Genomic DNA, 16,631 nt, shown 5'->3' with positions numbered 1-16,631 from the left:
TGGAATACGGACAAAAGAGGTGTTGAGATTCCTGACATTTTGAGATTTTTGTGGTTCCTTTGTGGCTGGTGGAGAGAGAAGGGGTCGTCTTACGGTGTGATTCAGAGTGTTTAATGCAGGCTCTTGCTTTGAAACCTCTCTGGAGGTTTCTCTTTGTCAGTGTCCCACCTCCCCAAGTGGACAAGGTCCCTGCCGTCCCCAGCAGCTGCGCCTGTTGGTGCTGGGCCTCTTAGCCATGGCTTTCCTTCCCCGCGGTGTACAAGGCCTGAGGGCTTGGGACCTCTCTATCTCTGCTCTGGGTCTGATGTCCCCTCCCTGTTCCGCCAGCTTCAGCTGCATGTCACACTGCCACCTTCTTGCCCTTTCTCCTTTTTCACCATTGCTACAGGGTCTCTGTGCTTTTTAGGTCCTAACAATTATACTTTTGTCTTCTTGACTTTTACAGTGCCTTTTACAGTGACTTCCAGCTGCCCATTTGGACAGACCTAAGATTTGCCTATCAAGAATGATGGGGTCAGTGGCCATAAATAGAGACACAAATTCAACCCACTCTACTAGCAGAGCAAAACAATTCAGTGAAATTATATCTTGTAATTTAGACCAGAAATATGTCCTACAGTCTCAAATCTGCTATGTTTATTTATAGCTAAAAAACCTAAAAAAATCTAAACCTATGTTGTGTTTCTGATCATTTTTCTAAATCCACAATAATCTTCAAGAACATTAAGATATTTGCATTCCTTAGACTGTACAATTATTAATCCCCTTATCTGGCTTGGAGTTCTCTGTGGGTGAACATATTCTTGGGATGATCTGGATTTTAGATTTCTCCAGCAGACGCAGAGGAAAAATATAAAAGTGAGAGAAATGAACAAATTCAAACTCAGCATGCTGCTTTTTGAAAATTCTTATTCCAATAAATTCATTTGACCTCTCAGTCTCCGTGAAATTAAAAAAGTCACAGCCCTGTTTGATTAATAAACTCACTTAAGATAGGGTGTGTGAGTGGGGTGTGTATGCATGGATCAAAATCCCTGCCATACTAAGTGCTGTGAGAGGTGGGAGATGTGGAGGAGGAATCAAGCTAAGGGAAGAAGATCAGGGAACCAAGTACAAAAGGGGTCACGCATGGCTTGAGTGGGTAGGACTTGGTTTTTGTTATGTTAGTTCTGTGATATCATGTGTCACAAAATTAACAAATGGGTCAATTGATGCTTAATGGATTGGGCATGAATATATATATACAATAGTATTTAAACAATATTTGTATGAATACAGTTATACAGTAAACGTAGTTGAAAATTTGGGCTAGAAATGGATTTTAATTGAAACAAACAAGGTTTATGCCCGAAAGAGTTATTGGACAGAGACTGGAGCAGCCCAGGTGACCACCACAGCCCTGTCTATAGAGCTGACAGTGACTGTCACTGCTGAGGGGAGCTGTGCTGCTTTCTGGCTTTACCTTGAATTATGAAACCAAAGAGTAGCTTTAGCTATAGAGCCATAAAGTAACACACTACCCTTAGAAGTTTTAATCTCCAGTTTTTCCCAGAACTGGAAATGGAGTAGGATTAAAAATAGGTTACAGGTAAATTTTTTAGTCCTTGCCAGGTCTGGTGTACTGGTGTATAATTAGTAAGTGTGAGCGGTGTTGATTGACTCCTAAAAATACATGTTGAAGCCACCATGTTCAGGAATGAGGATAGCTTTGTGTGTGTGTGCACGTGCATTTAGCCCGTATATTTTGTCTGAAGCAGATGTGGTGGGATCATGGCCTCCCTTTCACTGACCACTGCAGCCTTGAATTTCAAGCTTTAGCTGAGGAGAAGTTATTTCTATAGCTCACCAGAGGAGCGAATGCTCCCTGCAGAGCGCCACTGCAGACCTTGGCTTCCCTAGCCCCATTTAGCCATACTGGTGTGCAGTGCCTCCGGACTCGCTCCCCAAGAGGTATGATGAACCTCAAACACAGTTCTGCAACTACCAGCAGGTTTTTTGTACCTGTGACAGATGCTTTCCTGCTCAGTGTGGAAAGCAGCGCCTGCATATGTGTGTGCCCTGTCTGCTACACCCATACTTGGTCTAGTTCAAGTATGTGATCTCCAATCCTGAGAGGTATTGGACCAGTGTGCATGGATATTGCTGCTTCTTTTTCTGTTTTGTTCTTTTTTTCTTACTCCCTCTCTCTCTCTCTCTCTTTCAAAGGCCTCTCACACCTGATGATGGGTGAACAAGGTAAGTCCTTCAACTTTCTCTTTGTTTCAGTCACTGATCATGAAAGAGCTTTGTCCCTGCTGCTTTTCTGAGCTGAGCTTTGCATGACAAAAGCAACTAAGCCTACTGGGTGCCAGTCAAGCCATTTGCATTTTTGTATCCGTGTCCCATGAGCCATGGCTACTTGTCAGCCTGGGACTCAGGTGCCCAGGAGGGAGCATGAAATGATTCCATGGACAGTAATGAGGTATGCTTCCCCCTTCCATGCAGCCCATCAACTATTTTATCTTGCTATTTCTTTCTTGTTGTGCCAGCTGTAATGACTCCCACTTCTGCCCGGTAAATGTAGACCTCAATGTTGGTCTTTATTTTTAAGAGTGCAATTATTACAAAAAATACGTTAATAGCCCTCATGGCATGATCCTAACTCATTATGAATCCTGAGGAAAATTGCATACAATGGCCTGTAAGTCCTGTGTCTGCAATTTAAAATATTCAAATATGCACAGAGCAAAATGGTTTAGAAAAAGAACAGGGCTAACCCCAGGCTGGGCTACAAATGGGATCTAGGCCTGTATCAGAGTTACATTTTAATATCTCAGCCTGGATTGTGTTACAGATCTATTGGCTGTGACACGATGGGATCATTAGTCCCATTTTGCACTATGGGGGTGTGGAGCAAGAAGCTGGTGAGGTGAGGCGAGGCGAGGAGAGGGGTGATTCTGTTTTCCTCTGACAGTGTTAGTGTCTTGCTGACAAGGGTGCACAGGGAGGACTTAGCAGCACTGGTGATGCATTCTAGTCTTGTGAATGCAGGAGTGAAAATGTTGGAGACTTAATGCAAGGTGTGTGCACTAGGAAGACCACACCAACTCTTTGTCTACGGGGAGTGTCATCGTTTAACCCCAGCCAGCAGCTAAGCACCACGCAGCTGCTAGCTCCCTTCCCCCCACCCAGTGGGATGGGGGAGAGAATCAGGAAAGATAAAGTAAAACTCGTGGGTTGAGATAAATACAGTTTAACAGGACAGAAAGGAAGAAAATAATAATAATAAAATGACAATAATAAAAGGATTGGAATATACAAAACAAGTGATGCACAGTGCAATTGCTGACCACTTGCCGACCTATGCTCAGTTAGTTCCTGAGCAGTGCTCCCCCCCACAGGCCAACTCCCCCCAGTTTATATACTAGGCATGACGTCCCATACCCCTTTGGCCAGTTTGGGTCAGCTGCCCTGGCTGTGTCCCCTCCCAACTTCTTGTGCCCTTCCAGCCTTCTTGCTGACTGGGCATGAGAAGCTGAAAAATCCTTGACTTAGTGTTTACACTACTTAGCAACAACTGAAAATATCAGTGTGTTATCAACATTATTCTCATGCTAAATCAAAAACATAGCACTATACCAGCTACTAGAAAGAAAATTAACTCTATCCCAGCTAAAACCAGGACAGGGAGAAAATGTGAGTTCTGACTCTAAAGGCTGATGAGGCTTTCCTAGACTAGACATACACAATAGTGTTTTTGCCATTAAGTGAACATGTATCTGAGGTTAGACAGTCCAAAGAGTTAGTAAGATGGAATGTAGTGCCTGTGAAGGCTCAAGAGTAATTAGGTACTTGAATAAAAGAGGCATATTCTCTATGTATCTCAGTGAAATGTAGAGAGGCTTAGGACATAATCAGTTTTTATTCTGTAGTTCAAGGCAGATGTCTGCTCTGAGGTCATGAGATCTTAGGAAACAATCAGAAGTAAAGTTGGGGTTCACTCTTCAGTTTCTGTACTGCTTAGCATCCCTATGTGGTGGGAAAAGTAGGAAGACAGGCCTTTTTATGAGGGCATGTCAAGACCATGGTATTTGGCATGTGGAGCACCTGGCTAAGCTCTGGGAAGCATTGAGCTCCTTCTCTATCCTCACTTACTGTTCAGCTGGGCTCGTGGCTCAGAGGTCATACTTGTTGAAGGAGCATCCAGCAGACAGCTCCCTTCAGTATGTCCTAGTTGCTCAGGATGCAGCTGAGCATGGCAAGCTGTTGGCAAAGGAAGGATGATGGCATGTTGGGAGTGATCAGGACAGTGAACTTTCATGGCCACTTTCAATCTCAGTGACACTGAACATATCTTTGTAGCAGTCTGTGATTTAGGACTGGATTATATAAACAGATGCACTTGGCCATTTAAATTACAAGTTGCAACCCAGCTGGCTCATGAAGACTTGCATGACCTATTCAGGCCTGTATGATTGTCATCAGTCCTTTCTATAGTCCCTTGCCTGGCAAAAAAATGTGAAAACTATTGGCTTCTGGCAACTTTAGCCACCCTTATTTATCCATGATGCATCAGGGAACAGTGGCTTCTCTTTTCTTGCCAAGCAACTCGCAGATATTCCCTTCTGATAAATATTTATTCTCTATAAAAATATTATGGATATAAATATGTAAATGTATATGTGTGAGTAAATATGCAATGTCAACATTATATACAAATACATTAGCTCTGGTAGGTGAAATGTGTTTAGCAAATATATTACCATGGGATTTATTTTTTTTCTGTCCTACTCTGTTGTTTCCCTTGCTGTTTTGAATTTGACGTGGAATGAGGCATATCAATGGCATGCTATTGCATGAGGGGTTTGCATTTCTCAGTAGAAAATCAAATTAAAGCCAAAGGGCTTAACCAGGCAGTTGCTGGTTGTGCTGTCAGTTGTTTAAGCCTTGCGTTGTGCTTTAGTTGTGGTGTGTCTTTTGTTTTTCCCTTGACGTTGTGTTTTGTTGGGTTTGGCTGCGACATAAACACACTCATTTTCTTGTTTTTCTAAGTATGGCCAGTGACATAATTTTCTGGTTTTTATGCTTCCTCCTTCTCTCTTCTCTTTTGCCTCCTCCATGACGGACATCCCTCTTGTTCCTCCTCTTAACTGGACGCACACCTTCCTGTCTGTAGGTAGAAGTAAAGGTAGAGATTGCATTCTTTCTAAGACTTCGTTGCTTGTAAAATGTTTGTTTGTCAATGGACAAATTGTGTTTTTATGAGTGTGGTTCATATTGGAACTTAATGCCTTTACTTTTAAAAGTCTCTTAACAATTTTTTTGTTTTATATTGAATTATGGAAGAAATGTTGATAAAGATGAATGCTTTGAGGCCTTCTTAACAGATGTTATTTTTTTCCCTGTTCACACTAAGTACCAGCTGCACAGTGTCAGGCTGTCCATAGCTGGTGATGCTGGGAACCATCAGTTCAGTCAAAGATAGAGCCAGATGCCAGTGAGCTGGTGCTGCTGACTCTCTTGCACCGGAATGATGCCAGTCCTGGGGATTTTGGCACTGGTGTTGGTGGAAGCAGGACCCTTCAATGATGGAGGTCTTTTGAGCGGTCATTTCTCCCCCCAGCTCTGCTTCCCATCCTCTCTGTTAGTGAAAAGGTATTTTTCAAAGAGAAATTGAGTTGCAAAAAACTGCAGAGGAAACAGAAGTGATCAGCACTGCTAAACAGCGAGGTCCATTTCCTTTGCAGCTCAGTACAGCACAGTTCACACCTATCTTTAGCATGCAGAAGGCAGTCATCCATCCCTAATCAAAACTGTCAAAAAGGCAAAATGCTGCAAACCTGCTGTGGGTCTCCAGTTGGAATGGAGGGAAGGGTGAAGATTAATTGATAAATAATAAGCACTGCTCGAGGAAAATCTATTTCTTTGTCCTATTTTTCCAATGAGAGAGAGAGATCAAAAGGTTTTATTATGCTGAGGCTTACTCCTTTTCAACAAATACACTGCTGAAGAATCTGATCTATTGATCAGCATGGTTTGAACACACTGGAGGATGTTGGGTGTGTCTGTGCCAATAAGACATTTGGGGATTGTCGTGGTTTCAGCCCAGCCGGTAACAAAGAACCACGTGGCCGCTCGCTCACTCCTCCCGCCCCCCTCCGGTGGGATGGGGGGAAGACGGAGGAGAGAAAAGAAAAAAAACCCTGGAACCTCGAGGGTTGAGATAAAGGCAGTTTACTGGGACAACACAAAGGAATTACAACAACAACAACGGTACTAATGAACGAGTATACAAAAAGAGTGATGCACAGTGCAACTGCTCACCACCCGGGACCCGACGCTCCGCCACTTCCCCCACCGAAAGAAGGATCCACCCCCCCGGCCCGCTCCCTATACATATACTGAGCATGATGGCACATGGTATGGAATAGCTTCTTGGCTAGTTCAGGTCAGCTGCCCCGGCTATGCCCCCCACCTCCCAGGTTCCTGTAAAAATTAACTCTATCCCAGCTGAACCCAGGACATTATCCACCCCTTATTCTATACCATCTACATCATGCCCAGATCTTACATTTTCCAATCAACCACTACCACTTTCTTTGTCTTATATATATATATAAGTATATGAACTTGTTCTTCTTCCTCCTGCACACACACACACACACAAATGGTATTCCTTTAGCCTATGGGCTATTCCTCTAATGTGTCCATCGATTTATTTAGTCCATGACTTTGGGACTCTATCTGTTGTAACAGTTTTTCAGGATAAGACAGATGGTGTGAGATGTTGGGTTGTTGCATGTTGTCTTTGGAACTTGTGGCTAGTACATTTGGTGCAACTCACGCCCTTGGTCTGCAGGTCGAAGATGTTGATCTTGAGGAAATTGCTGGGTGCCAGTTTAAGTTCTATTGTTGTTGTACTTGGCTCAGTTTCAAAGTCCATGCTGTAGTCATTTGGGTAATTCTTACAGTAATACCCTTGATATGGCATATAGACATTATAGTTACAATGACATGTAGTGGCAGGTTATTTAGCAGTTAAATATTATACAGCCCAATTTACTGGCTATTCTCTCCCAAAATCAAATCTCCCTGAGGTACACATCGAACTTCTCTATCTTTCTGCATCACCCACTAGGTGTACCCAGGTCCCTGAGCAAAAACAACTCCTTGAATGGGTTTGCCTCTGCTTGAGGGAGGACTAACTCAGACTGTCTTTCCTAACATATTCCTCATGCGCACTACAGGGACTTTATCCCCTTCTATAGTATGTGGAAGTCTTGGTTGGGCGAGGCCAGCCCGATTGGCGGATCCTTTAGTATTAACTAACCAGGTGGCTTTTGTTAAATGTGTATCCCAATGTTTGAAAGTTCTACCCCCCATCGCTTTCAATGTAGTTTTCAGCAGTCCATTGTATCGTTCAATTTTTTCGGAGGCCGGTGCGTGATAAGGGATGTGATATACTCACTCAATGCCATGTTCTTTGGCCCAGTTGTCTACAAGGTTGTTTCGGAAATGAGTTCCATTGTCCGACTCGATTCTTTCTGGGGTGCCGTGTTGCCATAACATTTTCTCTTCAAGGCCCAGGATAGTGTTCTGGGCAGTGGCATGGGAGACAGGGTATGTTTCCAGCCATCCAGTGGTTGTTTCCACTATTGTAAGCACATGGCACTTGCCTTGGTGTGTTCATGGGAGTGTGATATAGTCAATCTGTCAGGCCTCTCACTGTTTATATTTCAGCCATCGCCCCCCATGCGACAGGGGTTTTTGTCGCTTGGCTTGCTTAATTGTAGCACATGTTTCACATTCGTGGATGACCTGTGCAATAGTGTCCATGGTCAAGTCCATCCCTCGATCTCGAGCCCATCTATATGTTGCATCTCTCCCCTGATGGCCTGAGGTATCATGGGCCCACTGAGCCATAAATAGTTCACCCTTATGTTGTCAGTCCAGGTCCACCTGAGACACTGCAATCTTGGCGGCCTGATTTGCCTGCTGATTGTTTTGATGTTCTTCAGTGGCGCGACTCTTGGGTATATGAGCATCTACGTGATGTACTTTTACCACTAGCTTCTCTATCCGAACAGCGATATCTTGTCACAGTGCGGTAGCCCAAATGGGTTTACCTCTGCGTTGTCAGTTGCCCTTCTTCCATTGCTGTAGCCACCCCCATAAGGCATTTGCCACCATCTATGAGTCAGTATAGAGATAGAGCACTGGCCACTTTTCTCTTTCAGCAATGTCTAAAGCTAGCTGGATGGCTTTCACCTCTGCAAACTGACTCGATTCACCTTCTCCTTCAGCAGTTTCTGTGACTAGTCGTGTAGGACTCTATACAGCAGCCTTCCACTTCCGATGTTTTCCCACGATGCGACAGGACCCATCAGTGAACAGGGCGTATTGCCTCTCATTTTCTGGCAGTTTATTATACAGCGGGGCCTCTTTAGCCCGTGTCACCTCCTCCTCTGGTGACATTCTAAAATCTTTGTCTTCTGGTCAGTTTGTGATCACTTCTAAAATTCCTGGGCGACTGGAGTTTCCTATGCGAGCCTGTTGTGTGATCAGTGCAATCCACTTACTCCACGTGGCATCAGTCGTGTGATGCGTAGAGGAAACTCTCCCTTTGAACATCCAGCCCAGCACTGGCAGTCGGGGTGTGAAGAAGAGCTGTGTTTCAGTACCAACCACTTCTGAAGCGGCTCGAACTCCTTCATATGCTGCCAATATCTCTTTTTTAGTTGGAGTGTAGCGAGCTTCGGATCCTTGATATCCCCAACTCCAAAACCCCAGGGGTCGGCCTCGGGTCTCTCCAGGTGTTTTCTGCCAAAGGCTCCAGGTAGGGCTATTCTCCCCAGCTGCAGTGTAGAGCACATTTTTAACATCTTGTCCTGTCCAGACTGGCCTAAGAGCTACTGCATGAACAATTTCCTGTTTAATTTGCTCAAAAGCTTGTTGTTGCTCAGGCCCCCATTTAAAATCATTCTTCTTCCGGGTAACTCGGTAGAGAGGACTTATAATTTGACTGTAATTTGGAATATGCATTCTCCAAAAACCCACAACACCTAAGAAAGCCTGTGTTTTCTTTTTATTGGTCGGTGAGGACATAGCTGTTATCTTGTTGATCACGTCCGCAGGGATCTGACGACGCCCATTTTGCTATTTTACTCTTAAGAACTGGATCTCCTGTGCAGGTCCCTTGACCTTACTTTCTTTTATGGCAAAACCAGCTTTCAAAAGGATTTGGATTATTTTCTTCCTTTTCTCAAAAACTTCTTTTGTTGTGTTGTCCTATACAATGATGTCATCAATATATTGTAGGTGTTCTGGAGCTTCACTTTTTTCTAGTGCAGTCTGGATCAGTCCATGGCAAATAGTGGGGCTGTGTTTCCACTCCTGGGGCAGTTGATTTCAGGTGTACTGGACGCCCCTCCAAGTGAAAGCAAACTGTGGCTTGCACTCCGCTGCCAAAGGAATGGAGAAGAATGCATTAGCAATGTCAATTGTGGCATACCACTTAGCTGCCTTTGATTCTAGTTCATATTGAAGCTCTAACATATCTGGCACAGCAGCGCTCAGCGGTGGCGTGACTTCATTCAGCCCACGATAATCTACTGTTAGTCGCCATTCCCCATTAGATTTCCTCACGGGCCATATGGGACTATTAAAGGGTGAGCGGGTCTTGCTGATCACTCCTTGGCTCTCCAGTTGGCCAATCAGCTTATGGATGGGGATCAGGGAGTCTCGGTTGGTGCGATACTGCCGCCGGTGCACCGTCGTGGTGGCAAGTGGCACCTGTTGTTCTTCAACCTTCAGCAACCCCACAACCGAAGGGTCTTGGGAGAGACCAGGTAGGGTAGACAGCTGCTCAGTCTCTTTTGTCTCCAATGCAGCTATACCAAAGGCCCAACGGTACCCTTTTGGGTCCTTGAAATACCGCCTCCTGAGATAATCTATACTAAGGATGCACGGGGCCTCTGGGCTAGTTGCAATGGGGTGTTTATGCCACTCATTCCCGGTTAGACTCATTTTAGCTTCCAATACGGTTAGCTCTTGGGATCCTCCTGTCACACCAGAGATACAGATGGGTTCTGCCCCTTTATAACTTGATGGCATTAGGGTACATTGTGCACCAGTGTTTATTAGAGCTTTATATTCTTGTGGATCTGATGTGCCAGGCCATCGAATCCACACTGTCCAGTAGACTCGGTTGTCCTTCTCCTCCACCTGGCTGGAGGCAGGGCCCCTCTAATCCTGGTTAGAATATCCGTTACTCACTTTTTGCACACATGAATCAGAAGTCCCTTCAAGAGGATCAGAAATGAGATCGGCCCATCTACTGCGTCTGGGGGACTGCTCACGGGAAACTGGAGCAGCAGTTTTCCAGGAAGAATCCTCTTTTCTGGTTGCTTTGTCTCGCAACTCCCGTACCCGTGCATCCAAAACTGAGGTAGGTTTTCCATCCCACTTCCTCATGTCCTCTCCATGGTCACGCAGGTAAAACCACAGGTTAGCCCGTTGTGTGTACTTTCTCTCTCCTCTCTCTTGGGCAGAGGAACACTTATTCCCAATAACTGCGATGCGGGCCTGTACAGGTGAGGAGAAGGACACATCCACTTTGAATTGCTGGAACTCTCGGGACAGTTCCTCTACAGCTGAGACACAGGCCCGTAGGGAGGAAGAGAGACTTCCTTCGTATTGCCGGAGTTGGACAGCTAATTCATCCACCGTTTGTCCATAGCCTTCTTTCCAGGACATTACTGCCAATGAGTTGGCATAGGTTGGTGGTGCACTTCGTAGAAACTTCCGCCACATCGGTTGTGTGCATTGGACTTCATCTGGATCTGTAGGTGACTGCCCATTTTCTGGATCATTATAAATCACCTCCAGCACTGCTAATTCCCGCAGGTACTGGATACCTCTCTCCATGGAGGTCCACTTGCCTTGGTGACATGTAACTTCATCCCTGAAGGGGTATCTTTCCTTTACACCTAACAGAAGTCGCCTCCAGAGGCTGAGAACTTGTGGTTTTTTTCCAATTGCCTTGTCGATGCCCCCTTCCCTAGACAGAGATCCCAACTGCTTGGCTTCCTTACCCTCTAATTCCACACTACTAGCCCCACTATCCCAGCACCGGAGCAGCCAGGTAACAATGTGCTCACCTGGGTGGTGGCTAAAATCTTTTCGCATGTCACGCAACTCACTCATGGATAGAGATCGGGTAATTATTTCAGGTTCTACCTCTTCCTCCTGTTCTCGCGATGACTCTGGTTCACTTTCATCTCTTACTAAGCAAACTGATTTCTTTGTGTGTTTCTTTTTCTGTACAGGGGCGACTGATACTGGCACAGGTTGGTTTTCTGGTTTAGCCGTAGTATCTGTCACCAGGATAGGGGTAGCCACGGTACCTGTTGTCGTGGTAGGGGCAGCCACGGTGCTTGTCATCGGGGTTGGGGTAGCCACAGTGCCTATTGTCGTATTCTCCATCTTTTCCCCCTTTTCCCCCTGAGGATGCTGCCTAATATCAAGCAGTGTTTGGTAGATACCGGCCAGGGCCCAGCACAGTGTAGTGAGTTGTGTGTCTCTGGGATAGCCACAGCATTTTTCTTTCAAAAATTCTATTACTTCATCAGGGTTTTGTAGTTGTTCGGGAGTGAACTTCCAAGTCACTGGAGGTGAGAAGTTCTCTAGATACCTTCCCACATTCTCCCACATGCCGTGCCACCCATGCATATCAAGCTTTGGGACAGATCTCTGGGTGGTATTCTTAAAGAGCCTTTTTGTAGCCTTAAACAAGACCTGGAACATAGTCAGGAGGTATAGCACTAACAGCACACTGGCTTGTGCATCCCAAGGATATTCAAAATTCTCGAAAACTGTTGTAATTAGTCGGAAGGAGAAAAGGGAGGGGAATGGACGGGGGGAAGTATCCCTCCCCAACTTCCCCATGGATTGGGTGTAATTACCAATAAAATCCGACAGAAGGTGCCCAAGGTATGGAAATGATATCACTGCCTCATACAGATACCAGCTTAACCTCATGACCAGTGATGTAATCATTTCACAAGTCGACATTGCCCAGTACAGCAAAATGATAATCCCAATCACTCTCCCAGAGATGAGATACGCAACTACAGGCAATACATAGAGCATATAAGAACTTACAAAACGCCACCATGTAAACAAATTAATCAACATTGTGACTAACATCTATTTATCTAGTATAAGAAATGCGTATGACAAATTTGTTTCAAACACGCTCTGGCCAGATCTGTCGTTATCTCAACCCTTCGTGCCCCACGTTGGGCGCCAAAAAGGACTGTCGTGGTTTCAGCCCAGCCGGTAACAAAGAACCACGCGGCCGCTCGCTCACTCCTCCCGCCCCCCTCCGGTGGGATGGGGGGAAGACGGAGGAGAGAAAAGAAAAAAAACCCTGGAACCTCGAGGGTTGAGATGAAGGCAGTTTACTGGGACAACACAAAGGAACTACAACAACAACAACGGTACTAATGAACGAGTATACAAAAAGAGTGATGCACAGTGCAACTGCTCACCACCCGGGACCCGACGCTCCGCCACTTCCCCCACCGAAAGAAGGATCCACCCCCCCGGCCCGCTCCCTATACATATACTGAGCATGATGGCACATGGTATGGAATAGCTCCTTGGCTAGTTCAGGTCAGCTGCCCCGGCTATGCCCCCCACCTCCCAGGTTCCTGTAAAAATTAACTCTATCCCAGCTGAACCCAGGACAGGGATGAAATGACTAATTGTACTACTATGAATTTGGGAGGATACGAGAGCTCAGAAGATTTGTTTGTAATAACTTTCCTTTGAGGCACAAGCAGTCTCTGCCCAGTGATCACTCCTCCTGTAATACCTGAATTCTGGGGAGCACAGTGGCATATTAAACACTTTCTCTTTGTATGATTCCTCTTTCTGATGCCCTTCCTTCTTCTAACAAGGTTGTATTGTTGGATTCTCTGTGATAGAGTGCATCATGTAATCAATATTATTTGTTCTGTTTTGAGGTTGAAAGAATATTCCAATAATTAATTTCATAGCTTTTCTATTCTATCCAAAGTTGGGCAGTGGAGGATATAATACATAAGCTGTACTCAGAGCTATCTTCTTAGCAAGAGGTGAACATCAGAACATAATAATCACATATATACACTGTAAAAAAATGTGAGAACCTAAAGCTCTAAGCACACCATACAAAATGTTACTGTGCCTCAACACAGCTGCCAATAATTGAGTTAGCTGATGTATGGCTTAGTGTGATTTAAGGGTCAGCGTAGATCAGGGTGAGTCTTGTATGGCATGATGTTAGCTCATGTTGCTCCCTTCTTTTCTCAGGTGTCATTTGTGCTGCAGGCCAGTCTGTGCAGGACTAAACTGAAAGTCTTTTCTGAAGCAAAACTCCCAGTTGAGCCTGTAGGAATGAGATTATAATATATAGTGCACAATTAATTCATATGCACTGAAACTTAATTTATTGTGTCATTGAGTGAAAATACTGTTTCACTTCCCAACTATGTGTAGTTTTTAGCTCTAGCTATAGCAAGTGACTTGATCAGAGAACCATCATTCTGTATGAAAAATGGTATTACCTTCAGAGGACTCAAGCGGTGTAATTTTGAACCCACACATGGCCTTCAGCTCACAGAGAAGGTGGTACCAGATGCCTTAGCGATTGTACCTGGAAGGTTCATATTTTTTGGCATTCTTGTAGTTTGTAGTGAAAACTGGCAGCCACTCTGTCTCATGCCACATATGTAGCCAAAGGATATGATGTATTTGATTTCATAAAACCTCTTCACAACGTATAGCAGTCTGTGACCTTGCATTCATCATTTGAAACAAGTCTTTCATTAGTTGCTTCCACTGTAGTAAATAGGCTTCTTCTGCATCTATCCTTTTTAAAAAGTTCAGGAGATTATTTTTTTTAAGTTCCTGGAAAGCTGAAGAAGATGATGTATAGTTGTTCCGGGGTGGTGGCTGGAGTAGTTGAGATACAGAAAAACACCTGGGGACCGCTTGCATTTTAACCTGAACTGAGTATATATGCATTGTTTGTGTTTTTATTGGGTGTATGCAACTGGTCATGGAGATGAGGTAAATGTATGATGAGAAGGGAGGACTTCTATTTAGTTTGGCATGAATTGCTGAATACGACTTCTCTTCTGGAGTGGAATTGACAATTAAGGAACAATTATATTGAGTTTATTTCCCTAACACTCCCCCACAAGTAAATGATACCAAAGGAGATCATAAATATCCAACTCTAATTTGCTATTGAACTGGAGTTAATGTGTAGTCATGTTCTTCCATATCATTTGTTCTCTTGACAGCCTTTGTTAAGGAAATGATAATTTCCTTATTGCTACCTTTCACCATTCTCTTATATATGTAGTGAGTTTTGTTTTACCATCACTTTTGGTTTGGATCTGGCTTCTACTGAAGTTCATGCCTCCAGAGGAAATTGGCTGTATTCCTGGTGGGACTCTGCTATTTTCAGTGAATGAAGCCCTGTGTCTTCTTGAAGACAATAGCAAAATTCACATTGAATTTAGTGGGCCAGGATTCACCCAAAGAGCTGAGAAGTCCCAAACGTCCCCTCTGACACACAGAATGACAGTGAGGTGTGGCTGGTTTCTGGGTGTGCACAGGACACCTCTGTAGCACCTGTGCAGTCTGTAGGCTGCTGCTTCTCCTCTAAGGCACTGGGCTCCTTCCCTCCATCAGTAGCTGTGCTCAGGATGAAAAACTGCACAGCTGCACATGCGTTTTCAACATGAAGCAGATTTTTTCTCCATTCTCAGAGAGAAATGAAAGACTCTTCACATATTTCATGGGTGGGACATTTTTAATGCATGTCGTGTAGACCAAAGTCTACTGGCAAATTCCCCGTGTAGTTCTCAGCATTGCAAGATCAGATTATCTCCCTTGGTCCTAACTGCTCTTAACCCAAGTAGGTCTTTTAAGTCTTGTAATGTTCAGCATTGCTCTCAGTGAGCAGTGTGAGGTTGTTATTTCTTTGAATTGTTCAATAATATTGACCAGGAGGTAATGGCACAGAAAAAACGAAATAGCATTTGTGGACTCAGATAGAAAGAAATGACTGGACCTTACTGATCTGGAAAATAATTTTGAGTTGGTCTTCCCCAGTAATACCATTAGGATTTCAGAGTGATGTAAATAAGTCCATCTGAGTGGCCAAGAGTTTATGCAAATGTTGAAGTGAAACTTCAGTAACAAATTAACTGATTTGTGCTCTAGAAATATCTAATTATAGAAGGGGAAAAACAACACTACATTCATCTTGCCAGCCTTGACAGTGGTTTTTAAGCTCTGCTTTGCCCTGTAAAATATCTTAATATTTGGGTTTTAAATGTCGACATTGTATGTTTTGGGTTTCTGCACTGACAGTCCTTTCCTTAATACTTTTAAAATGTGTGTGGTATTGGATTCATTTTCCTTTTGGTGGGGAAAAAATCCTGCATTATTATAAGGATGGTGACTTTCAGTTTTAATTTTCCTCTTAATGACTGTTTAAAAAATAAAGCATTGCCTTTTATGGTTAGCAAATTCCCAATCTGTGAAACCTCTTTGATAATATCAAGGCCCCTTGAATGTAGATGTCACTCTTCTGGAATCATTTTTTGTAAGCAAATTTTTGCTGCTGGTTTCATATTTTATTATGAAAAGAAACAAATATTTTAATGTAATTCTTCTAAGCCTAATTACAGATGATTGATAGTTGATGAATTTAAAATGTAAGATATTGGGGGACATTTCTGCAAGGTGTTTATCCTATTTCTTTATATTCCAGAGGTGATGACGTTTTCCAAACTTTGGTGAATGAAGTCACTTAAATGTTGAGTATCAGCTAATGCAAAGGAATAGATGTCTAGTAAACATTCTTCTTTTTACACGTCTTTGTAATATATTTATGAAGGCAGACAAATGAGACATTAAATAGGACATTTCTGGTAAATTATTTTTTGTTTGTGCATATGAGCATGTGTGTTTACAAATAATGTGTATGCATAAAATATTTAATAATGTGTTAAGTATTTCATCGTTTATAGGTAATTTATTTTTTCTTGCATGCTTTCTTTCTGCCTTATTTTAAAACTGTGACTTTCTAACATGTGAATGTTAGAGTAAACAGCTGATTCTTCGTTTGCTTTCATTTATATTATGAAGAATGATTCCTGTTGGAGTTAAAGGCATTGTGGTCGTGTTGTGTGTAAACACAAGCTAAAATATTGTCCTCTTATGCTGTATTGTAGTCTTCTGTTTTCAATGAGGCTCAGGTTTTACTCTGCCCAAAGAGAATATTTAATTGATATCATTGAAAGGCTTTTTTTTTCTTCCTCTGTTTTCTTCATTTAAGGCATTCAGTGGTGTGTAGAGATGCAGAGGTAGCAAAACAGGCCATATGCTTTGTAAAAGGCAGACTAATAGCACGTTTGATGGACGTCTGATTTTTAAAGTGCTGTATCTTTCATTAAAATTCACATGTAAAGTAAGGGCAAGCACAGTGACATGAAAGCTAATGCAAGTTGCACATCTTGACATAATAACAATCACAAGAAACTGGAGATCCCAGATGGCAGCTTGGCCTTTGCCATCCTTTTAATAAGCTA

The 16,631-nt window shown here is 43.5% G+C and overlaps 1 protein-coding gene across 20 annotated transcripts in view; it reads left to right on the top strand.

Annotated features, from left to right (window-relative positions):
* Positions 1 to 16,631, top strand: part of NRXN3 (neurexin 3) — a 1,032,385-nt gene that overhangs the window by 93,010 nt on the left and 922,744 nt on the right. For 16 of the 20 annotated variants that reach the window (XR_012650705.1, XM_075030060.1, XM_075030059.1 and 13 more), the window contains one exon: positions 2,206 to 2,235. The exons of the other annotated variants lie outside the window; for them this stretch is intronic. Coding sequence is in view for 15 of the 16 variants with exons in the window: in XM_075030060.1 (XP_074886161.1) it covers positions 2,206 to 2,235 (30 nt within the window). In the remaining variant the exon portion in view is untranslated. The remainder of the gene's footprint in view (positions 1 to 2,205; positions 2,236 to 16,631) is intronic. 20 annotated transcript variants of the gene reach the window in all.

This window comes from Buteo buteo, chromosome 6 (genome assembly GCF_964188355.1).
Source record: "Buteo buteo chromosome 6, bButBut1.hap1.1, whole genome shotgun sequence".
NCBI classification, from domain to species: Eukaryota; Metazoa; Chordata; class Aves; order Accipitriformes; family Accipitridae; genus Buteo; species Buteo buteo.
The sequence above is the reverse complement of the archived record's forward strand: the minus strand, read 5'-3'. Positions and strand labels throughout refer to the sequence as shown.